Source organism: Thermobia domestica, chromosome 3 (genome assembly GCF_964235325.1).
Source record: "Thermobia domestica chromosome 3, izTheDome1.hap1.1, whole genome shotgun sequence".
In the NCBI taxonomy this organism is placed as follows: Eukaryota; Metazoa; Arthropoda; class Insecta; order Zygentoma; family Lepismatidae; genus Thermobia; species Thermobia domestica.
The window spans coordinates 246,261,622-246,288,431 of record NC_137456.1 but is presented as its reverse complement, the minus strand read 5'-3'; the positions used below and the strand labels follow the sequence as shown (position 1 = coordinate 246,288,431).

Genomic DNA, 26,810 nt, shown 5'->3' with positions numbered 1-26,810 from the left:
TGAGGCCAAAGATTATCTTTGATCTGAGAAACAAATAGTAAGTGAAATTTCCGTGCAAGTATCGCGGCCTGAAGCAGTAGCTGAGGTAATACCCAAAAATGGATACCACGGCTCCACGGGTGACGTTCAGACTCCCGTTTTCGGGTCTCATGACAGACAACGTGTAATATGTAATCCCATAATGAATATTAATTTTTTGGTGTTGTGATTATCCTATTATTGATCAAAACTGCCATTGATTACTCGAAATATTGATAAATACGTTCCTATTGTTAAAACAACCAGCGTTATTATGTGAACTGAGTTATTCAACATATAACAGTTCAATGAATGTTCTTTTATATAAGTCTTGCTATATTTTGGGTACAAATCTGAAACTAAAAGAAAAGAATAAGTTAAGGGTTTATAATATTGTTATTAATATAGTACTCACGCTCTGAAGTGAGTTAGGAAGTGGCGTGGACTCACACAGTCTCGAAGGCAGCCGGAGTTGTCCTCTTTTTCTTCTTCCTCTTTCGCTAAAATGTAATAGCCGATATTCGTTAATACGTGCCTCATTAGGAACATAAAACTATATAAAATATAAATTTATCTTTTTTCTGCTCTAAGTGCTTACAGACACATTAGATGCATGCGTCACCTTGTTCAATTCATTGAGGGAGGACGTTTCTGAGCACGGTACGATACCCAGAATTCCATCCTGAGCGACAGGTACCTTCATTAGATCGACTCGAGAGCCAACAAAATGAAAACAGAAGTAAATAACGACTACAATATTGCGCTTTAACACTAATATCACAAGGGACAGCTTTATCTTTCTCAGAAATGATTTGTTTCAGATTTCGTGAAGGTTTGAATGTATTTGAGCTGAATACCATTCCTATTCTAAATTTCAAAAGTACTTACTTATAACTTGTTCGAAGACTTGAATACTGTTTTCATTAATTAGATTTTACGAATTACATCTAGAAGCACCGCCGAAGAATCATATTATTTTTCACTTCCACTATACACAAGTTTTTATATTTGGAGAGTATTAAGTAATATCTTTAACCCTTTTAGGATTTCCACTTTTTGAGGTAAAGTTTAGACTTTCATTTATCCTGTTACTGCTTCCTTACTGTTTATTGTAGGATAATGATTTATATCTCGTTTTATTAACAATAGATCATACTTTCCAAAGTTACCACTTGCTTGTAGGTGTTATACACCAGAAACGGAAAAATGGGTAAAAACTGGCAGCTAAAACAATCCAAATTTTTATGCCTCTCAGGCCTGGGCCTAGGTTCACGTAAGGATCTGATTTTTATTAAAAGAAAACACGCTGTTTTCTAGATAGTACGAATACAAAATTCCAATCTTGTATCTTGAAAACTAAGGTCAGAAGAAATTTTTGAAAGTCTGAAGGTGGCCCATTTTTCATATATACACTATATTGTATATAACATTAAAAATTTTCTATGTCATTATTGTTTGGCATAGATTTATAGCCCTTTTCTTTAGTATATGAAGACCTTGTTAACGGTAGTAGTCGTATGTCGCTACCCTTAAAATAGGGAAGAAATTAGATTTTTTCAGAGAAAATCAGACCCTCTCAGAATTTGCGACGCTCGGATCCGTCTCTGGTTTCGTATAGGGATCCCGAAAAATTTTGCGAAGTATTGAATGGTACACACAATCCGTATGTAAAGTTCCAATCTGATACCTTGTAAACTAAACAAGTGAAAAAATGGAAATTTCCCTCGAAGAAAGAAAACTTCGTGACCCTACGCCTCCACTTTATTCCACCAAATTGACCATGGTGGAATAATGCATTTGTGGTATTCTTTAGTCCATCCTGGAATTGACCAATATTTTTTACCACAACCTACATCTATCCTCTACTGCGGTGGCGTTACCTGTAACTGAGGAGTTCTGGTGAATGGACCTGCAGAAAATCCTTTTTACATATAGTGTGAAGGAAAGACTGTCGCAAGTTGCACAATTGATTATCAACTGCTCGCAAATGAAAGCTTCATATGAGGTTTAAAACTCGTGGACACATTATTACTGTTACCATCGGAGTGAGTGAAAGACCAATTGTAGCTTCCTCTACGAATACTACCTATGAGGAACCGGTTCTGATTTAAGCTGTCAGTGGAAAACAAAGTTTTGGAAGTGATCAATAGGGTTCAATTGATACTGCTATGAAGGCAAGTTAACCTTTCAGCAGTTGCGTGAAATCTGCAAAATCAACTCTTCAGTTGAAAAATAATTCATCTTTGGTAATGGTGTAAACCGGAGACAACCATTGGACTCTACTATGATACGACTGACGTTAAATTACACCTCATATATTCAGGGAAATTAATATTATATCTATTTAAGAGTGGCATTTTACGAAGGAAAACATTGCATTTTAGCGGATATGTAATTAAATTACAAGTATATTGCCCTTCACTTGCAACATAAAAAGACAAAACATAAGCACACGGGTTTAAGGTACCGTGTAGAAGGTAAAATAAATGTGTATTATTAAGTTTTGAAGTTTAGTCGCAAATAAATGTGTTTCATTAAATTTTAAGGATTTGTATATTTTTGGTAATACAGTTAAACCTTGCTTACCTATCCACTTATATATGCAGGTAAGGTCTGCGCCTCCATAAATTAAATTGCAATATCTCTGACCCTCTGAAATTGAGGACGTATAAAATAGTTTAGTTGAAAATTAAAACTAAATACATTGAAATCATTTTATCGTATAAATAGAAAAGAATAAAACATTAATGAATTTGAAAGTTGTCAAGTATTCTACAAAATCTTATATTTTCCTAGAATCATAACACGTTATTACACAAAACAATATGAAGTTACAAATTTTACATAAAAATTAGATTACATATGTAGTAAAAATATATAGTTACTTATATCTACCATTAGAATTTTCATATTACAAAAGTAAGCATAGACAATCAATACCAATATATTATTACAAATATTTTGAGTTGTTGAATATTATTGTACAAACTTCAATAAAAGACATTAAAAGAAATAAGATAAAGATATTTATAAGCAAACTATAATAGTAACGATAAAGCACTTCAATGAGCAGTAAAACTTTGTGTTACTTTCATCTATAAAAATGTTGAAGTTGTTTCAAGCCAAAAAATTACTGCATAATATAAAATTTTATCGATTGTCATTTTAACAAACATTAGTGTGTTTAGCATAACGTCTTCAGATCTTTTCCGAAAAGGCCTGTAATAGTGATAAAATTTTTTATTCCTTTAAGCGCTTTCTTTTTCTTCTTCTTCTTTTTCTTCTTTGCATATTTTCCTTTTCCTTCTATTTCTTCATCATCTCCACCGTCAACATATTACTATTATTATTATTAGTAGTAGTAGTAGTATTATGATTATTGTTGTCTTGTCTAACGCTTTGATTACTTATAGATAGTATGAAACGTTAGAAATAGTTGTACTCCATATCTGATCTCAAAGTGAATCTGTATGCTAACCAAAGGTACTTTTGCCCAGTTTAACAAAGAAATCGAAAACACGCCTCTTAAGAGCAGCTCTTACTTGTAAAGGAAACATAGTGATCAATTTCGACTGTTGTAATTTTCTGTCCGAACAGCGTGTAAAAAAATCAACATAGTATAACAACAGAAGCTGCTTCTCTTGTTCGTAAAAAAAGAGGAAAACAAAATCTTATTGTGGTAAGTGTAGGGTGCGCAGAAATCTCTACCTACGGCTCTGCACCTTGTTTAAACGCTGATTGTTATATAATGTAAATAATTACCATTAGGTAACAGATTAAGCACCAGAATAATAGACCCTTCTTCATATTATTTTCTTATTGAACCGGTATTGGTAAAATAAGCAACTTCCAACATTAACTTTGATCGATACACGTTGTAAAGTAACGGAGGGGCAGAATTGGCTTTCCTTCAGTCAATAAAGCATCGCAGTAGTGAATTTCATTTTTACTCTAATTTCGTCAATAAAAACAGAAGTGAAAGAAAATTATTTACTGCTGGTTTCTCCGGTCATCGCTGATGTGTATAAACAATAACTGATAGAGATATGGTGTTTCCTGCGTTTCAATCAAGTAAACGTTTCAATACATTTCGTTTTCCTCTTTAAATGTACTGAAACCGTAAGCGGTAGAAATCTCCTGATACTTGCTATTTCTATATTGATCTACCTGTAACAAAATGGTAAGAGATAGCGGAAAGCGATTGTGTGGGATCGATTTAACGTTCTAATAGTATGTACCATCTACTCACTTAATCAATTTCCAAACTTGAAATAGTTGAAACCAATACCTTCTGGCTTTAACGTTGATTATTACAGAGTGAAATTAGGTACTTAAAGCAAAATCAATATTGTAATCAATTAGTCGTCTCAACAAATATTCTATTTCCACTTGTATCTCTATACCGAAACCTAAAGTGGTATAAAGGATCTTTCCTAGTAAAGTAGTGAAATCCGCCCTTGTTCAAAATTGGGTTGCTATTAACCCAAAAGGCTACCCTTGAGCTAAAACTACCTCAAAAAATGTTTGAACCCTACCCCTTCTTACTACCGAATTATCATATCATACATGCTCAAAATTGAATATTTTTAAATTTTGGTGGTGGTGGTCCAAACATTTTGAAAATCCCACAGATTGTAGATGCTATCTAGATGTAAATGTGCATTTTTCAAAACTGTCGATAAATATTTTCTTTATATTTTGAGTATTGAAAATTTCAAAAAAATGTAGAAAAATTTGGGGCGGCAGCTTCCTGATTTTTTGGTTTAAAAATTGGTTATACTCTTAGGTACAACATATATTTTTTACTGAAAGTGATGGCAGCATTGTCAAAAACAAATAAAACTGAAAACAAACGTGTTTTAAACATAGTTTTCCACTATTTTAGGGCCGTCAAGGTGAGAACCACTACAAACAATTTTTTGACAAAGTTCACAATTTCCTTCCTCTTGCGTCCCTTATGATTCTGTCGTTCTTTGGATGCTTCGAGTCTGTCCATTTCCGAATAAAAACACCAAATAAAATATATCTGCGCTACAATGCTTCAACTTCAAACGATTCTTGCAAACACATACCTCGCGCCGGTTCCTCGTATTTATCAGTGCTTGCTTCAGTTTCCGCAAACACTGACGCTCTCTACCGGCAGCGCTATAAACCGCGAGATGTGCGTAACTTTGTTGTGCAAGAGTCGGTTGAAGTTTAAGCACTGTGCGGTCATACATTTGGTGTTTGTGTTTCAAAATGGACACAATCGAAGAAGCCGAAAAACGACAGGAGCTGAAGGGACGCAAGAGAAAGAAAAATTGTTAACTTTGGCAAAGGATTGTTTGAAGGGAACCCCCACCTGGGGGCCCTAATTTGGTGAAAAACTGCAAAAAACGTTTTTATTCAGTTTTATTTCTTTTTGACAATGTTGCCAACCATTTCAGACCCCGAATAGAATATATGTTGTACCTAAGGTTATAACACATCTTTTAACCAGAATGCCCTCCCCCCCGAAATTTTTTCTACAATTTTTTGAAATTTTCAACACGCAAAAAAATGAAGAAAATACGCATCGATAGTTTATTTTAAGAAAAAATGCACACTAACATCTAGATAGTATCTACAATCTGTGAAACTTTCAAAATTTTTAGACCACCTCCACTAATGTTTTTAAAAAAGCTTCAATTTTGAGCATGTATGACACGATAATTCGCTAAGGGGAGGGGTAGGGGGTGAATTGTTTTAGGTAGTTTTAGGTCAAGGGTAACCTCTTTGTCAATAGTTTCACTATCTTATAAGGAAAGACCCTTTGTAACATTAATTTTTAACAATATTTAAGGAAATGTCACAGCATTGAAAGAAACTTGATCACGTTGTCTAAGTCCGTTTCTATTACTTGTTTTCGTTTGTACTATTTTTGATGTGTTTTGGGTTTGTGAAGCATCCGAGTAAAACGTTTATGTTCTACAAATAGTTCCAATACTCAAAATGCTTCTGTGAAGAAGTAATTGTACAGAGGAAATGAAGACGTAAATATATTCTAACATACATGTACGGGAATATATTCTAACATACGTAAAGAAGATAATAAACTTCTTCCTTCCCCAGACTTTGTTTTAGAGCTTTGTAAAATTGAAACCGAGCCAAATTATTCATAAATCTCATAAATTTATGTTTGTGAAGAATAAGGATAAACATCACTGTGATTGGTCCATATCAGTTAAATAAATAAATATAAAATTTAGTGTAAACGCATAAACTATGTATTTGCTTCTCCTGCGAATACACTATTTTTCGTCAAAATAATTTTGCCAGTCAAGTCTAAATTACGTCAAAACTATCAGATATATGAGGACAAACCTCGCAAAGATGCATATAAATATAACATAAGGTCTTTTAGTCGGTGTCAAAATTACCACTTTATTTTAAAATGCTTCATTTTAAAATCTAAGGAATATATTCTACTTTCTCTGATGGAAAATGTTCCTGCCAGTGATGTGATAAGAATCTACATGTCAACAGCAAATCCACCTTTGACGCAATTGCTTATTCTTGTATAACTCTATGTCATAGTTTCACAGAGAAGTTGGAAAAAAGTTGTTTTATCTATATTTCTTTATTACTGATATTAACACACCATTCTCTTATCATTATCAGCATCATACCTATTCTTCCACTATTGCCACGTCACTTCCCCAAATAAATAGCTTTCATTCTCCTAGGTCCTCCACTAACCTATTTGTCTTCACGTATGATTCCCTGTATTCATACCGACCATCAATTGTACCTCAATTGCCTCCTCCCTCTCTTTCCTGTCGTTTAACCCTCTAGCACTTTCCTCATAAAACAGCTCCTTCTTAGCAACGTCCAAACCAGTGTAATTTCTCTTCGACATAATATTTACAATTGTTTTCTCTCGCACCATTATTTACACCTTCTCATTCGTTTTCCGATTTTGATATAATATTGAAAATTATATGGAAACAAATAATAATGAAATTGAATATTAAGTATAAAATCGAGATGTAGAACATCAGTAAATTAATTTTACAAAACACACCCAGAACTTTCTGACGAAATACAGTATCGCGAGTAACATTGCTGAAAGTAACCAATCTTTTTAAAGCAATGGTTCTAAAATCAGCTACTAAACAGACCCTATTAATTACCTTTTTGATAGCCAAATAGGAAATTTGTGCAGTTGCAGTACTTCAGTCTGTTTTCATTCCGGTATTGCTCAAGACAAATCTTTTGACTGTAGTAATTAAACCCTTTCAATCCTTTCGTTTCGTAATGGAACCTGCATCGCCGTAAATCTTCACTAAATTTCAGCGTATTCTTATTGGCATCTTCAACATATATAGTCCAACTTAGAAACATTTCATCAACACCGGAAGGAACCGCCACTTTTACTCCATGGCCCATCTTCGATAATGTTGCTGGAACTCCATATTTGGAATTTATTGAAAACTTGAAAAAAATTTCATTGTATTTTATTATTAAAACCATCAAGCACATTTAACTTAACCGCTGTCAGAAGAAACGTTAGCATGGTGTACATAAATATTGAAAGAAGTTTAACAATAAATTCATTATGTACTAATTTCCCTTTACTGAAACTAAAACTATGGTTCTTACTACCAATATCATTTATCAATACCACATAAAGTAAGTATAGTAAATACTAGTTGAAAGATTGGTGTTCTATCAACTACAATAGAATCTATATTAGTGTAGGAGAATTGGCATTTAACCCAGAACAAATTGGAATATAAACGATTGGTGTTGTGTATTAACTATAACATGCTAAATTACAACATACTGAAAATCCGCCAAAATCCAGTCAAGGGAACGTATTTATTTTCGCCGTTTTCAAAATGAATGCCGCGTGAAGAGAGAACATTTGGGCTTAGCTCCATTACCCCATAACTGCCCGAATTAATATTTTTTCTGATTTTGTAACATTTTCAATCAAGTTTGTTCCATATGATTGTAGTAAATATGATAATAACGCAAGTTTTGTTGTTATTGTTATAATATGTTGGCTGTGCGCCCTGTCCATATGGGTGTTTGGATACACACACACACACACACACTCATACACATAAACACAAATAGAAAAAAAACACTATAGTATTTTTTAAAGAAAAGTCTATATTTGTAAGAGTACAAATGAATGACAAATTGGAAACAATACATGCAATACCTTTCCGCACATACTGTTCTGTGAGCATCGTTCAATGCAATATATTCCACATCAACGCACTTGTCTCTGTCCCTGCATTTCACTATTTAGATGTGTGAAAACTCTCAAAGCTTTCGACGTACAATCCAAAATTGCACTTTTCACTCCTTCTACGAACTGCTGATGACTTCTTTTCGCAAGCATCAGCGAAGGACCTTCTTTTCTTTTAATTTCTTGTATCAGGTGGTTCATACCATCAGGTGGGTCATACTATCGGAAACTCGAGAACATGAGGTGACGAAATGAATAGTTGGACGTTCAGCTCCTTTTAGAGCAGATCCACTGAGATTATCTGGTGTTTCCCCAGCGTCTTTATCTGCAGAATCTTCATCAGTCTGCACGATAGGATTAGGTGGAGAGATGAAAAGTGAATCAGCTTCTGGAGTATCTGTGTTCCCCTGTCCGAAGATGATATCTAATGTCTCTTGCACTGTTACTTCTGGAGTTAGACAGACCTTCAATCCAGTGAAAGAGAAAAAATACTTGTGTAGTATACATGTAGTTTAGTTTCAAAACAGTAATAAAAGAAAATTACAATTAAAACAACTGAAATTTTCAAATATTTTACGAAATATCTACTACATTAGGTAAAGTAATTGATCTAATTATTCATAAATCAATCTTTACTTATATATTATGTATTTTTCCATCCAGACACGTATTCACAAATACTTGTGAAGTGCGTTAAGTGGTATCTGCGTTGGATCTAGCTCAGTGTGCATGTGAAATGTCTTGAATGTTCCAAGACCTAAAATTAGGCCTACCTTTTTAGCAATTTTAAACATTGAAGTGATCTCTGCGAATCCTGTTCCGAAACCTACACTCGAAAAGCATAGCGGTTTCCATAATTATGAGTAGGCATTATTATTCTCTCTTGTTACTCATTTGATTACAATAATTAAAAAGAAAACACGTAGCGTTGTTAATTGCTGCAATAATATATTGTTTTAGATTCATGAAGACCAGACGTTTTTTTGAACTTTGAAGGTAGATCCAAGTTTTACTTATATAGTGAATTAAAATGGTTATGGAAGTATTTCTATACTTTATACACAAGATGTCAACTAGAGTATCGGTTCTTTCGTATTGCAATTTGTGCAAAACTATTATGAATCGAGAAATTAAATTATTTTATTTATGCATACAATACAAGGATTATATTTTGTAATAGTCTTACATTGAGTGCGTCATATAAAGTTGAACCTCTAGTTATTCTCGTTCATAAATACACCACATTGACATTATCACTGCTCAGAGTGTCCATATGAACACGCACCAATTTGTTTGCGTGCTGAATGCATAAAATTAGGAACAAAAGATTTCCAATAATGTAACATGTTAGACTGTAATGTTGGTGAATAATGTACACAGTTATGGCCCAATAATAAACTGCAATAATTAAATAATAAATACATACCTGACATAAACACACATACTTTTCCAATGTAAAGGAACGCCGCCAAAAGAATTTAGCTGGAGTAGTTTAAACTGTTTTATATCCAAACTCTGGAGTATGCAAACAAAAGACACATATGTTTAGCCACTCCTAAGAGAGTAGCCAGGTCACAAAAGTCCACACACAAAAATTCCCGCGTATAAAATGTTACTCATATTTGTGATTCTATCTGGACACGCTGAGAAGTTAAGGGTTATAATTTTCTAGAGTAAAGAAATCAGAGTTAAAACTTATTTTCCCGTGCTTATTTTGTTTTTTTTTTCTATATAACATTATACATTATATTTGCTTCATTTAAATAAAGTCTTTATCATAATTATTTTTTATTGTTATTTCAGCTATCGATAGAAATGAATAAAACGTAGATCTCTCGGAAATCCAAACTGCTAAGTTATTCCAAACGAGTTAAGAAATGGAGTCAATTACAAACGTTTGTGTTGTATGTGAAACTAAGTAACAAACAGGTAAACTAATTCCATTAACAATTTAAGGTACTAAAGAAATTAATAGGGCTGCTAAGTTACTACGACTGAATATCAGTGACTCAGATAATAGTTTGGTCACGCTTCCTGCCGCAAACGTTTCATGGATAAAAGGGATATTGAAATTACCTAAGAAAAGCTTCTTATGATGTGGAACCTGCAGTTAAAAAATTATGTCTTTACAAGTGTGGGCGATTTCAAGAGCCAAATTAATTTCTGTGGACAAGTTGTTGACTTTAAGCATTTACCTAAATCAGAGTGGTCAAACACACAATTTCTCTAAAACTATAAGTGATATTTGTGTCGAAAGGAAAGATGTTTGGTCTCTTCATGTACAAGGACGCTTACAATATTACAGTAATAATATTTTTGCCGCAGGCTCTGTATGTCACAATACTTGTAGTTCAGATTTCCGATCTGCTAAGCATATTCCTTACCTGTACAGGAAACAAATATTGGGAGCAAAGTGACAGTTGTACTTAGAAGACCAGGAAATGTGAAATTAACACAATCATTCCTGAAAGTATGTTCTTTCTTAGTAGAACATCAGAATAATCAGTTTACCGTACGAGGTCTTGTAGCATTAGCCAGAACATTTAAACGAATTTAGTGAAAAATCATACTCTCAAAAGTACATGAAATCTAAATTGATTGATCCCTTTGGAGAACATATATATTTCTGTGCGGAGGAAGGCAAGAAGGACATTGTGCTTATTAGGAAATCTGTGAAGTCAATCATAAGAGATCATAACGAAAGAAACTGCTCCGTGGATGATGACATGAAACAGTTATATTTGCGACAGATAATATTGATCATAACGTGCAAACTTTAAGAGCTCAAAATACACTCCATGGCATGGGAATGATGGCTTCAATAACACCAAGCAATAAAAAACAGACACGAGTAATTCCGCAAAGGATTATTTCAAATAACTACGTGAAAGAAATGTCAAAAGTAAACATGTGTAAATTTATCAAGTGCAACATATCTTCATATTTAATGTTTGAACAACTACCAAAACTCCAAGGGAAAAACCTCAAAAATAAACATCCTATCGAAGGCAATGTGTCATCTGAATTCACCAACCCCAAGCTGATCAGCAACAATGAAAGGAATTCGTATTTCAGGCGAGTTTAAGAAATTTTCTTTAGTGATAATTCCCTTCATAGGTATGCCATCAAGTAACATGAATTATATTCTGACTACTTTGACATACATTGACAATTTATGTAGAGTTCATAAGCTCACTTCAGTTATTACCTTCGACCAGTCATTATTCTGGAAAGCGTCGATTATCCTGAATGATAGAAGATACAAAATTGAATTTGGAGACACTGTGTTGATGTTGGGGTCGTTTCACTTGTTAATGAACATCATAGGTGCGATTGGCACATAAATGAAAAGTTCTTGCCTAAATTACTTTTTCCAAGTTGTTTATGGAGAAAATACTGTAAGACGCATGATAAATGGCAAATCTGTCTCAAGAGCTTTCTGATGTCACATGTTAGTTAACGGTTCTTTGACCTCTTTGCTACTTGCTGAAGTCTTGAACGAACAAAGGAAGAAATTTGAAAGTGGAACAAAACCTAACGATTGTGCAAGTATTTTGAACTTATATGAAGATTTTATATCAAATACAAGACTCATGCATGAAATCGAAAAATCAGAAACTCTATCTTGTATACAAAACTTGGGAGAACGGAAAAAGTGTGGTTTATATGAAACCTCAATGACAAGTAAACTGTGGGTAGAATGTAAGTACAATGCACAAGCTTGTACAAGCAGATAGAAGTGGTACAGGGTTGATGCATTTGAAAACTGTTCACGAATGTCTACCAATGATTGCAGCAGCAGGTCATACCGAATATCTGAAATATGTCAATCTGTACTTACAGGAAGTGCTGGAACTCTCTGAAAGCAATATATATATATATATATATATATATATATATATATATATATATATAATGCATTTCAAAAGGGACAATTTGTTGTATACAGGACGAGTACTTTATTGTGGGGCCTTGGAGGTGGAGTAGCTTTGAAGAAATCTTGATGAGGTCACTAGAGACTACTGGCGGTCTCACAAGACGAAGTGGGTTACCAGAATTTCTGCGAGCGATTTGGGTACTTTCAAGGCCAGCAACTTGCGACTTGGTTGTTCAAAGACGTGGTTGTTCAGAGTTTGGCAAGAGTCGTATCAGTAACTAGATATAATACTTATCTAAGTATTTTTTCGAAATAAAGCATTTCGAAAATATCTAAATTTAAGCCCTACAGACTTCGTTCCTTTTCATTCGAAACACGTCATACCATGACCATGGTATCCAAATATACCTTAAATATGTATTACCCTGTCCATCTTCGTTGTGATGTATGTATGTTAGAGGGTTCCACACTTAGAGGATACTATTGCATTCTTAGCTTGCAACACTGAGTAAATTTTCATTTGATATGTTGATTTCAAATATAATATGTAATAATGTGACGTAGTGGCGTTTGAAAAATATAATTTTATATTGGGTTGGCAACACTGTTCATCCGGTGATATTACAAAATACCCAGGACGTTGTCCCTCTGCCTATAGTTTCTTGGTGTAATTTTTGCTTCACTGCCTTTTACGATTTCTGAGATATTTATTACTGTGATTATTATAAATAGACCACTCTGTATATTGAATCGGTTTATGTTCATTTGAATATAAGCTAGTTAACTCAACAATTTTGTTTTCAAAGAGCTAAATCTAAATATGATTCTTTAAGTGAACAAAATTTATGAGTTTGTAACAATCTAAAAGCTGTAACAGTCAAATAATGGCAGTGGTGTAATTATATATTAGGAAATTGTGACGCATCTCGACGGTTAAATTCGATCGACATTGTTGAAGATTTTCCGTGGACGGATTTCGGCGGATTTTTTGTATATTATAGGGGAAGCACATTATTATACTCTACTCAAATGTCTTTTCTGTTCCAATTTGTTCTAGGTTTTACATTATGTTTCACTATTTCGCCTACACTATATACATGAAATTGAAAATCACTATGTTTGTGATTTTGTGATTCTAAATCTCCGGAACCGTCCGACCATTCTCGATCAAATTTGTAGCGTGGATGCGGTTCAAGGCTTGGCTGGTTTTAGCCTATTCTCTTTGATGGAATAACCTAGGGATGGGGGAGGGGGTATACAAAAATAAATAAAACTTAATAACTCCTGAACCACTCGACCAATCTTGATCAAATTCTGCAACATAGATGAGGATCAGGCAGGATGAGGTTCAGGCCTGGGATCGTTTTTGTCATTTAACTTTGACGGAGTAACGTTGATAAGAAGAGGGAGGGGGAGATATAAAAATCAATTTATCTAAGACTGAAAGTGGATATTTTGGTAACTTAATAACTCCTGAACTATCTGACCGATCTCAATCAAATTTTCAAGATACACGAGGTTCGGATCAGGAAACATTATTTTGATTTCACTTTAACCGAAGATCCTAGGGATGGGGGAGGAGAGGGGTACGTATAATAAAAAATCTATAAAACCCTAATAACTTTTGTACCACCCTACCAATCTCGATCATATTTTCAACATATATGACAGTCGGGCCTCGCGTCTTTTTTTATCGTTTCAATTTGACGAGCCAACGTAGGGGAAGAAAGAGGGAAGATACATGTAAAAAATTAAAATAAAATGATTGCCTTTGTGACTTCATCAATCTTGAACCACGACCGATCTCAGTCAAATTTTGAACATATATGAGTTTAGAGGCTGGGATTACTGTAGAGTATACACTTTGACAATGCAACGTAGGAAAAAGGGAGGGAGAGAAATTTTAAAATGATAAAAACTGACTCATATTAATGTCGAATCCACAGTTTTAGGAGTAGCTGAGATTAACAGTGACAATTCTAATGCCATTTGTCGTACCACGGAGGAGGGGGAGGGGAGGCTATAAATAATCGAAAATAGCCACTGTGGAATTTATAGTTTTCTGGGTTCTTTAGATGGACAGGGATACTTTCGATCCCGTTTAAATCAAAATTCAAACCCGCATCATGGGGGCAGGGGAAGAAGAGAAATTTAGGATTCATAGAAAATGACCGATTTTAGTGCTAAATCCACAGTTTTTGGGGTCGGTGAAATAACCGGTGACACTTCCGATGCCATATCCCGCAACATGGGGATGGGGAAATATATAAATGATCAAAAATGACCGATATTGATGTTGAATCTATAGTTCTTGCGGTTGCTGATATGAACAGTGACATTTCTGATGCTGATTAAGTCCATTTTCAGCTTCGACACTTAGGGTATGAGGAGAGGGAGCATACTTTAAAATGATAGAAAATGAGCAATATTAATGCTGAATCCATGATTTTCGGGGAAACTAAGATGAACATTGATGCTTACGATGCACATAGATACAAATTCAGCCATACAACTTGGGGGATTGGGTCACCATACTTCAGCATAAAATTTAAGTTATTTTCAATCTACAACATGGTATTATATGATCTTCGGAACTTGGTGACAAGCTACATAGTTCGTATCATAAGGTATGAAAAGGTAAGAAAAATGGCAATAAAATACATGAGATACAAAGGTGTGCATTTAAATTATTTATTTGAACCCAGCAAAGCGGGCAATATATGCTAGTTGAAACTAAATATAAATATTTGTACAAACGATTACTTAAATATGTAACAGCACGTTACAACGAGCGGTGAAAAAGTGCAAGAATTTTGTTCTAACTCTTTATTACTAGAATATAAGTACCTATTTGTTCAATCATCTTCAAAGTAGCACTTTCGAAACACCCACACACTCTTTCCCCCTCTCCACTGCAGCCAATGGTGGAAATATCGATAAAAGTTTAATTTCGTACTTCTAAACGTCACATTGATTTTCATCTCTTCTACGATGACGAAACAGGGGGAGCAAGTGTCAATCTCTTCTAGCTTTCTAGCTTTTACAGTAGGTAAAAATCCGATGATTCCTAACTGTTTTTAAAGTCACTGAAACAGATTTCCCCAATTTGAACACGAAATTGTTTACTCGGACTGTGACATCGCAGCACATATCCGTCCGTTTACCTACATTGCTCGTACACTGAGTGCTATCACATGTTCACATTTCTGGAATTGATAATTAGGCAACCTAAGAAATATACTGTACAAGATTTATTGTGATTGCACCAAAGTTGCCTAAACTACAACATTCCCGAAACTTTTCTCTGCTCCAGGATACGTTTCTTAAAAAATAATAAAAAGATACATGCATTAGAATAATTGTTTTTATGTGCTAACACTACAGACCTTTTCTCTTACTCAAGATGACTTAAGTGTAACTCTGACTTCGAGTCGAGACTATGGCCGTTGGATACCTTGTTCCAACAGAACATAACACGATAAAGAATAAATCCTCGATTGCAACCGTTTCATAAGTATAAGATTGAAAAGTTAGAAATTGAGCTCCATACTATACATTACAAAGTCAGATTCCGGGTCAGATTTTTCGAAACGGTCGAGTAAGGAAATTCAGCAAATACATATCAAATTAGTGTGTATGTCTCCGGGGCTAGCAGGGTCCCAGGTGGGGTAAAACTCAAAATTTGCAAATGGTACCGGGGGTCAAGTAGCATATTCTATGAAATCTATTGTTAAATAAAAGAAGATAGAACAAATCTCAACTCTCTACAAAAAATCCTGTGCAAACGGTCAACTGCTCAAAATTTCACTACAACCTACATCAGAAACTCTATGGCCTCGCTTCTAAATCCGTTAAGTTGCAACAATAACAAAACAGAAAAACACGTTTAAAAGTGCAAGGTATTGAAGTAAAGCAAATTCCTGCAGTCTCTCACAGAGTCGCACAACGGATCTTATTCAAGTAAAAGTGTGAGTTTGAATGAGCAATGCACCATAGAATAACCATTACCATTGGATTTCGTGTCCTAGAAGAGAAAGGATACATTCTCAATTGCAACCGTCGTGGAGGTAAAAAGGCAACGGTATATGTTTCGCGCACCAGGATCCCAAATTCACAGATTGCACTGTGAAATGTCTGTCGGGGGAACTGCTAAACGTGAAACATGATGTTAAAGACGAAAAGGAGTAACTTTGAAACTGTGAGGCAACTTGGAGAGGAGTGGGGTTGGAGAAAACTGGAATAATGGTGCAGAAATAAAATATATCGGAAAGTGCTTTTGAGAGAGAGACTCTGCAGCAATTTGCTTTACTTCAATAGCTTTCACTTTTAAACGTGCTTTCTGTTTTGTTATTGTCGCAACTTAACGGATTTAGAAGCTTGACCATGGTTGTATCGACATTTTGACCAGTTGCCCGTTTGCCCAGGGTTATCATAGAGAGTTGAGATTAGTTCTATCTTCTTTTATTTAACAATAGCTTTCATACAATATGCTACTTGACCCCAGCTTCCATTTGCAAATTTTGCGTAGGACTCCGCCTGGGACCCTGCTAGTGCCCTGGAGACACAATTTTTTCATTTAAAAGGTGCTGTACTCCCAACACTAATTTGATATGTATTTGCTAAGTTTCCTTACTCGACCGTATCCGAAAAAACTGACTCGGAATCTGACTTTGAAATGTATACTATGGAGCTCAATTTCAAAATTTTCACATTTATATCTCCGCTACGATTGCGATCGAGGATGTATCCCTTTTCGTGTTATGTTCTTTTGGGACAAGTTATCCAACGGCCATAGTCTCCACTCGGAGCCAGAGTTACACTTAGATAGGTTCCCTCGTTAAATATAAATTTTCTAAATGTTCCGATATATTTACTAATAATTTACTTTGCTTTTCTTAAGATTGTACTTCAATTGCTCAACAGTGGAATATATCAAGTTCAACTGAACTAAGTGTTTAAAAACACAAGATCCTTAATTCAAAACATTTTATGAAATTGCTTGAAGTAATAGTTATTTAAATTTTATAGTTGTACAGGGTGCGGCACGTAAAACCGGCCCGTCGTAATATTCTGGTATATTACGTTTTTGGCAACACTTAAATAACACTAGTTAACAAAGGTTTTGTTACATAAAAAGAAAAACCTGTTCTTAAATGAACTTTTTGCGCTGAATTCGAATATGCACTCGGTTTTTCTCCATCACGTACTATTTTCCCGTAACAGAGGGATTTTCGGGAAAATCCCTCAAAAATTTCCCTTTTCGTTTATTTTACACCCCAAGATCTTGTCTCCTTGCATATACTAACATAGAAATTATACCTAAGTATACTTTGATTCATATTTAACAAACCCTCCAAGTTTCGTAATAATCGCTTTATTCTTTCTAGAGAAATAAATATGTTTGTATGTATACTGTGTGTACTGTTTATTGCACCTTATAGTAATGCTTTCAGATCTCTTAAGTTGAGGTAAAACGTTTTGCTTTATTACCACAAACACATATATAAAATATAATACAATATAATTTACAAGTGTGACAATTCACAATAAACAATAATACAAATGTACCAAAAGGTCATGAAAAGACCATCAAAACTATCACAATATATGAAACTTCCATTTGGTTACAAAAACGTACACTACTTCTTTCTTTTGTAAGAAATGTTGCATTCTCTAACAAGACCCCAACAATAGTCCCCCATCATTGAAGGATCCCATCGTCCCTGGTACCTTTTCTCCATTGCCATTATATCTTGGTGGAATCTTTCCCCCTGTTCGTCGCTGAGAGCACCTAGGTTAGCAGGAAAGAAGCTGAGGTGGGAGTGCAAAAAGTGGATTTTTAAAGACATCCTACAACCCAACTCTTTGTATTTCTGTATCATGTCCTGTACGATTTCTGCGTAACTCTCAGCTTTGTTATTGCCCAGAAAGTTGCGCACAACACACTTAAATGCTGTCCAGGCAGCTAGCTCAGCACTGTTTAACTTACTGTCAAAGTTATCATCAAGCATTAATTTCCTAATTTGGGGACCAATAAACACTCCCGCTGAAATCTTAGCATCACTCAGGTTAGGGAACTTATCTCGCAACTACTTGAAACCTTCACCAGATGTGTCCATGGCTTTGACAAAGTTTTTCATAAGTCCTAACTTGATATGAAGTGGCGGTAGTAATATCTTATTAGGATCTACCAAAGGAGCGTATTTGACGTTGCATTCTCCAGGTACATAATTCACTCTAGGTTCCCATTCCTTCACTTCATAATGTTTGTCATCAGCTCGGCTATCCCATAAACATAAAAAACATTGGTACTTCGTGTAAACGCACTGCAGTCCTAATAAAATACCAACTACCTTGAGATCACAACATATTTGCCAACAATGGTCCTTGCAATTTATAAGATTTAGCAAAGTTGACATGGTGTCATAGGATTCCTTAATCTTCACTGAGTGCGCAAGTGGTATAGAAGGTTTTTTATTCCCATTATGTAAAAGGACAGCTTTAAGGCTGACCTTTGACGCGTCGATAAATAACCTCCATTCTTCTGGAACGTAAGGAATTCCTAGCTCCGCCATCAACCCATTTATATCCGTACATACGCACACATTATCTTGTATTGAGAAATAGCTTGAAAATTGAACATGCCTTTTCCTGTACACTGATATGTTCGTTTCTGCATCCAATAAGTTCCACTGCTGGAGCCATGATCCCAGAAGCTCCGCCTCTTGTTTTGTCAGGTGCAAATCACGGACTAGGTCATTAAGTTCACATTGCCGGATGAAATGTGGCTCGCGAACACAGTCAGGGATGAACGTTGGATCCTTGGATGCACATGTTGATGTCGATGGTTCATCAAGGTCATGATCATCATCAGAGTCTTTTGGCCATATCTCTTCCCAGTTGGTAGGGGGCTCGGGAAGTGGAAGTTCTTTTGCATTCTGTTACATTTCATAACAAATATTGATAACCATTTCATGAACAAAACGAAAAAACTTGGAGAATTGTATATATATGTATTAAGATATACATATACTGTACGTTTAAAAAAATATACGTTGGAAGTACATTCTATTTTTATACACGTTTCTAATTTACAGAGAGCAATACAAGTGTGTTGTTGACTATTGGAAATATTCATTTTTATGTCTGTGTTTGTAGTAATAAAGCAAATCGTTTTTACCCCAACTCAGGAGATCTGAAAGCATTACTATCAGGTGCAATAAACAGTGCACACAGTATACATACAAATATATTTATTTCTCTAGAAAGAACAAAGCGATTTTTACGAAACTTTTAGGGTTTATTAAATATAAATCAAGGTATACTTAGGTATAATTTCTATGTTACTATATGTAAGGGGACAGGAGCTAGGGGAATAAAATATCTGAAAAAGGGAATTTTTTTAGGGAATTTCCCGAAAATCCCTCTGTTACGGGAAAACTGTACGTGATGGAGAGAAACCGAGTGCATATTCGAATTCAGCGCAAAAAGTTCCTTTAAGATTAGGTGATTTTTCTCATGTAACAAACAAAAAGTTTAAATTTGTTAACTAGTGTAATCTACCTTCCTACCAAGAGATGGCATGTCGAGGTCAGGTCGACTTACGTGACCTGCAGCAGTCACGTGCAGCCGCAGCCAGTGAAACTTGTCGAAACCAATTGAGAAAGAGGCCTCGTTGTGTTAAGCCGGGTGAGTGTCAGAGTGTGATAATACCGTATTCGATACCCGAGCGTGTTGCCATGGTTGAAGGGTTCATTCTTACTGGATCTTTTGTGAAAACAAAGAATTTGTTTCGGGAGAAATTCCAGGACGTTCTGTGCCAGCAAAAAGCACCATTCCAGTGCCATTCCGCCAGCACCATTCCAAAAAGCCATTTCCGCCACACGCGTTATTGGGCCCATATTCTTCAAGAGTTCATCAAGAGTTAGAACAATTTGTTCTTTTTTTAAAAAAAAATCATAATTCTCAATGGTTCAGTAGCGTCGCAAAAGAGCTCCTCATTGGTTGGCCCTACATATTCCCATAGTTGAGATCGGTCCGATTCATTACACACAGAACTACGTACCACCAGGTAACAAAAAGTTGTGGAAAGATCATCAATATTTTGAACAAAATCAAGAAGGCCAAGGATTTACGTGTTGCGCGTAGTTCCAAAACTACAATTGTGCTAAAGGTAATGGATAAAAGTAAATTAAAACAAATTATTACATCTACAGGTTTATGACCCACTGTCGTAGCCTGTGTGCTAAAGAAGACAGACAATAATAAGGCGAAATGAAATAGAAGAATTGGTCCAATGGTGATTTGTGACAATAAAGGGGAGGGTCTCACCCGAAGCAAAAATATAAGAACAGTAGATATAATGTTCTTCCTCAAAAACTCACTTGGTCGTAGATCTAAAGTGGATACCTTTGCCATATAGGTGCACACTATCACTAAGTCACCATGTACCCCACTCCCCCTCTCACGTAGTGAACAACAGATTGTTTATACGTATGGGTACTGATGGAACATAAAGGCTACAATATTGGTTATGTAACAAAAAGAGGTAAAAGTCGTGTTAATAAGGTGAATATCTCTAGAAAAGCTAGTAACTTATCCTTTCAGATTTGTTTGAAAGAAATTAACACTCCACAGTGTTGTCTCTTAGACTAAAGGAGACTGATATTATAAGAAATGCTAAAAGAGTTCAGGAATTGAAAACGTGCTATTCAATAGGAGAAACGCAAGGAAATCAATGGACACTTCTGGAGAGAATCCTGCTGATTGTGGTGACCAACATGGAACGTTTCTTGACCATGTGGGTCACGATGTAGTTAATAATAAGAAATATGGTGTTCACAGGGAGTGGAAGTGTCATTGAACAGATCAGGTGCACACAGACAGGTCTGGGAACAATAGCACAATCTAGATTCACGGTAATCCTTCTTCCTTCAATACCTCCTTCCCTCTTTGATAACGAACATATGAGATTATCACAGAGGCAGACAATAATTGGAGGTAAATACAAAACTCGTTTTCAAATAAGTTTTGTTTGGCTATCAGCCAGTTAATGGTGCTAGCATTCGAAGTTTCGAATACAGAAGTCGCATTCATCTTCAGAGCTTGTAATTACCCGTAACATCGTAACCATGGTATTTAGGAAGATTACTTCATTGGCCCATATCCTACACCAGCTCGATTAAATGCACATTTTGTTGTTACTTTATTGCGTTTTTTCCAGTATTATTTAAAGAAATTTCGCAAGAACATCGTCACCACATTTGGCTCCAACATGAGGTAGTCTCGTTCCATTTCTCAAATGATGTGGGGTAATACCTTAATAATGGTTATTCGAAGGAATGAATAGAATGATTGGGACCTCTGAGTAGTCCTATTACTTCAATGTGATACTTTTTTTAGACTTTTGCCCCTGCAAAAAAAAAAAAAAAAGCTAAAGCTCAACTGCCAGAAGAAGAGTTAGTTGCAAGAACTGTAACTGTTAACCACAGCTTGAAAGGAGCCACCACATATGTTAACAAATTCAGAACTAACTGCGTCAAATTTGCAAAGGCTGTAGTGATATCGTAGGCGTTTCAGGCAGTTTCTCTAGAAGTGGGAATACAACTTCCTTGCATATGAAATGATGTCCTCGTTTGATTGTTGTTATTATTTTTTTGTTGTATTGTTATACAATCAAACACACTTGACACAACGATCACCATTTGTTCTCTAGATCAGTGCTATTCAACCGGTGTACGAGTAGCCCTAGTGGTACGTGAAGATCTTTCTAGGCTTTTTAATACTGCATCTTGAGGTATGCTATTATTATCTATTTACAGTTCACTGCAAATGAAATTGTCACTTGTCAATTTGTGACTTTTGTATTTATGCTCAAAAAGTGTATAACGAATTTAGTGACAGTACTATTTTACAGTTTCTTCTATTTTCATCAACCATTTTTTGTGAACAGGGTTTCTCTGCATTGACATTAATAAATACAAAGCACAGAAATCGCTTGAAAGTCCAGAATCAGGTCTGAGTCTCGCACTCTCGAAGATTCGCCCAAGAATTGAGGAGTTGGCTTCTGGAAACAAGCTCAGTCATTTCATAAACATGTTAGTTCTAAAGTCACTTTCAGTTTTGGAATTTTTAACATTGTCCTCAGTGCACGAATTATCAGGGAGTGTCCATGCGTTTCATTCAAGAAGTGTCCATGCGTTTCCTCGCGGTTCTCCAAATGCATAGCAATTTTATTCATTTTTCAACTCTTTTCACATTTCTTTAATTATCAGCTTCTTTTAGCCTATGGGGCAAACTGAAGAACGTTAAGCTGCTTCACACAAATCTAAAACGGTAAGTTACCAACTCTTCCCTAGATATCTACCTACTGAACACGACTTTCTCCTGTTCTCGTTTGATAACCAGTATTGTAGCCTTTATGTGCCATCAGCTCCCAATACGTTGCAAAAATCTGTTGTTCGCTAGGTGGAAAGAGGAAGGGGGTACATGGTAATTTAGCGTTAGTGTGCACCTATATGGCGAGGGATCCCAATTTAGAGCTAAGACCAAGTGAGTTTGTGATAAGGAATATTGAATTTAAAGTTGTAATCTTTGTTCTCCTTGCTGGTGACACTCCCATATTCTCGCAAATCCTCGTTGGATCAATTCTTCCAAAATAATTGAGTATTATTAATGCCTGTCTCCTTTAACACAGAGAGCATGACTGCGGCTTATGAACCTGCAGATGTAAAGATGTCATTCAATTTCCTTTTATCCATTCCACCAGACCAACTGTAGTTATGCAACCACGCACAACGCTTCAAAAATCTTTCGCCATGTTGTCTTTGTTCAAAATATTATCTGAGGAATTGCCTGTTTCAGTTTGTCAGTCTAGTTCATTAACACCCTATATATATATATATATATATATATATATATATATATATATATATATATATATACAGGGTGTCTCAGAAGTCCCTTACCACCCCTATGAAAATCCAAATAGATGTCCTTTCAGGGAATTTGATGTGGTAGGTGAACTTGAGGGTTAGGGGGACACTTTCTGGCGTAGGTTACGCCGATGGCGACCAAATTACTACCGCCATCTTGAATTTAACTTTTTTATTACAAACGCTACTTGGGTCGTGTGATACATGACCATAGACTAATATTTCACCAGAAAACCGAATCTGAAGTCAAAATGCATTTATCTTTATGTGGTAAACTGTTATCCACAATTGAAGTTGTGGATTTGACTGCGTTTCTTTTCTGTTGCAGGTTGTGATCCATGCCGTTAACGAGGGAGGAACACATCCAGATCATCAAAATATGGGGCGGGAAAAGTGCTCGCGCAGTGGCTGCCGTTTTCAATGCGTGTCATCTACAACGAGCACCTGTTTCGCATGTTGCAGTGGCACTGTTATTGACCAAATTCGAAGAAACGGGAACAGTTGTGGATAGACCCGTAGCGGACGGCCAAGGGCAGCCAACGGACGAAAAAACAGCTACTGCCGCGCTGGCCTCCTCGATGTCGCCGCAGCGAAGCACACGTCGTTTAGCAATGCAGTGTGCCGTGAGTCACAGTTCAGTGCACAGGGTGCTCCAAAGGTATAAGTGATATCCATATGAGATGCAATTGCAGCAACATTTGTCGGAGGACAATCCCGATCGTCGCGTCCAGTTTGGCGAGTGGGCTATTGAGCCATTGATGGTAAATCCGCAGTTCGCTATGCAGATATTTTTTTTCGGATGAAGCCCATTTCTACGTAAATGGTGAGGTCAATAGGCAAAACATGCGCTATTGGTCCCGTGACAACCCCGCTTGGACAGATCCCTCGAAAATGACCGGTGCAGCGAAAAGTATGGTATGGGCAGGCATATGGGGAACAATGATCGTCGGTCAGTTTTTCAATCCAGGAACGTTAAGTGTAGACCGATACCTCGCGTTGTGGCAGGAAAACATAATGCCGGCTCTGATGTCCGAGGATGGTAACTTCCCCAGGTTCTTCCAACAAGATGGTGCACCACCCCATTGTGGCATCCAGGTGCGTCAGTTCCTGGATGTACAATTCCCTGGGACGTGGTCGACGTGGACCAGTGGAATGGCCTTCCCGATCACGAAACTTAACCCTCCTTAACTGCTACCTGTGGGGTCATGTGAAGGCTGTGGTGTATGCTGTGAAAATTCGTGATATTCGCCATCTGGAACAACGTATCATGGCTGCTTATGAAAAAAATATCCCCAGAAACCTTAATACGTGTCCATATCAACTGGGAGAAGCGTCTGAAACGTGCCTTGCCCAGCACGGACAACATGTTGAGCACATTATGTAATACGAAAGTTACAGCTGCAATTGTGGATAAATGTTTACCTCATAAAGATAAATGCATTTTGACTTCAAATTCGGTTTGCTGGTGAAATTCTAACCTAAGGTCATGTACCACATGACCCAGGTAGCGTTTGTAATAAAAAAGTTAAATTCAAGATGGCGGTCGTCCGCGTACCCTACGCCCGAAAGTGTCCCCCTAACTCTCAAGTTCACCTACCACATCAAATTCGCTGAAAGTACATCCATTTGGATTTTCATAGGGGCGGTAAGGGACTTTTGGGACACTCTGTATATATATATATATATATATCATCATCAGGGACAGACACGTCCAGATCTTCAGATCTTCACAATCTCGGCTAAATAAATTTTTATTAATGTATACGATATGTATTATAGGGAGCTAGCTTGTTTACCAGCGGGGGCTGAGGTAAAGGGGGAAAATTTTCAACAATCTTTCTGCCTGACTCTTGCAACACTCCCTTACCCTCCTTCTATATGTCAGCGTTGCCAGGGTTAAAAATTTGTCACTTGAATGTCATTCTGAAGAGAGTGTGAGTTGGTTATTTGTTGTGTGCTATTGTGGTTGCGGTTTTGTTGCTTATTATTCATTTGACAATGGCTTCACAGCGTAAGAGAGGGCAAACTATACACAGCGAAGCTAGGGAAGTAATAAGGAAGGCCATAGTGCAGTGCGACGAAGAAGCGAGGGAGAAAAACTGAAGCATTTGTTATCACAGCCTAATTTGCGTGTGTCCACGTATACAGGGACATTCGCTAGGGATTGCATAATTGCATAAACTCTTTGAATTAAGTGAGTATTAGCTGAATTTTTTCACAACGCACTGGCAACCCTGCCCAGAACCGTCGAATGACCGTTTCTTGGCGACAGGGTGGGGAACCTGCCAATCAACTCTGAATTCCTCAGCCTCGCATTAAAGCTAGCTCCCCATAATACTTTACCCACAGTGCACATCACAGCCAGTGGACGTACATATTAGATCCAGAACGTCCAGTTTTAGTACATTGACTTATGCGTAACATCTATTGGTGGTCCATATTACGTTCGGCAATGGATATCCACATTCTGAACTTGAGTGGACGGTCCATTGGATGTCCATATTACGTTCAGAAGTGAATATCCATTTTCTGGACTTCAGTTAATGGTCCATTGGATGTCAATATTTAATCCACGAATGAAACGTCCACGGACCTACATGATCTGGATAAAAAAGGGACGTACGGAAAACAACATTCAATTGTTAGTGACGGCACATGCGCAGATCCTTGCACAGTACACTCTCAGCCGGTTTGAATTGAGTGGTTGATTAGAAGCGTAGAAATTTCAGTAATATTAATACTTTTAGTTCTATGTCTAACTAACTATGATAAAACTAAGAAGAGATTGTATCATGAGGGACGTCCTAGAGGGTATGGTGTCGGGAAAGAGAGGGAGGGGGCGAAGGAGACTACAATTAATGGATGATATAAAAAGAGAAAGATCATACGCGAAGACGAAGAAGTTAGCGAAGGACAGTGGAGCTTGGAGGCTTCTCAGCTGCGGCAAGTGACCTGCCAATAAAGGCAGAATACCTATGATGATGATGATGATATTTCTATGTTGGAGTGAACAAGGAAGAGAGAATAAGAACTGCGAAAAAGGTAAGATATGATGAGTGACAGGTTTATATAGATTTATTCCGGTGCACCATTTATTATACAACTGAAAGCTTTTGTGTATGTGGACAAAAGTAACTCATTATCAATTATAAGTAAATTATTAATTAAGAAGGAACAATTCAGGACGTGGATAACTTCACTACTACGTCGACATGCCATTTCAAATCTTATATTCGGGTGTATTATAATAGGCTGTTGTAACGTAGATGGGCACAGCGGAATTGGTAATATATATATACTATATATCAGTGAATTCAGATGGTGAAGGGTGTAATAACACCCTCATATAAGATACTATTGAGGTTCGTTCCTTCTGTAAGAAAAGCTCAGGACTCAATTCGACATTACTCGAGAAGACGGTTCTACCAAATTTTGACAGATTTCTTACATTCCCAGTTTAGATTAGAGTTTTGTATTTCTTTTAGCCCAGCATGTACAAAATGAGGAGCTCCATTACTACTTGCAGACTGAGTTCAGGAGGGCTCAGTATGGGTTAACTACTGTATCGCCGGACCAATTTTAGAAATTTTTTTCATTAAAGATGTTCGTGTTTGATTATTATGATTAATAATGAAAGCAGCATAAGCAATTAGCATATAATAGAAAAGGGTAATTAGTGCTGTTATTACTATTATGGTGAGAATAATAAATGATATTTGTTCAGCAGATTTTATAATGATGATTCATTTAGGTAAGAGTCCTA

At 36.3% G+C, this 26,810-nt stretch overlaps 1 protein-coding gene across 1 annotated transcript in view; it reads right to left on the bottom strand.

Annotated features, from left to right (window-relative positions):
* Positions 1-429: 429 nt before the first annotated feature.
* The window catches only part of LOC145682181 (uncharacterized), a 96,593-nt gene continuing 70,212 nt past the window's right edge, over positions 430-26,810 (bottom strand). Inside the window, exons 3-5 of the mRNA XM_081753768.1 lie at positions 7,170-7,470; positions 2,605-2,670; positions 430-518 (exon numbers count right to left, since the gene is read on the bottom strand). Of these exons, the coding sequence (XP_081609894.1) occupies positions 430-518; positions 2,605-2,670; positions 7,170-7,470 (456 nt within the window). The remainder of the gene's footprint in view (positions 519-2,604; positions 2,671-7,169; positions 7,471-26,810) is intronic.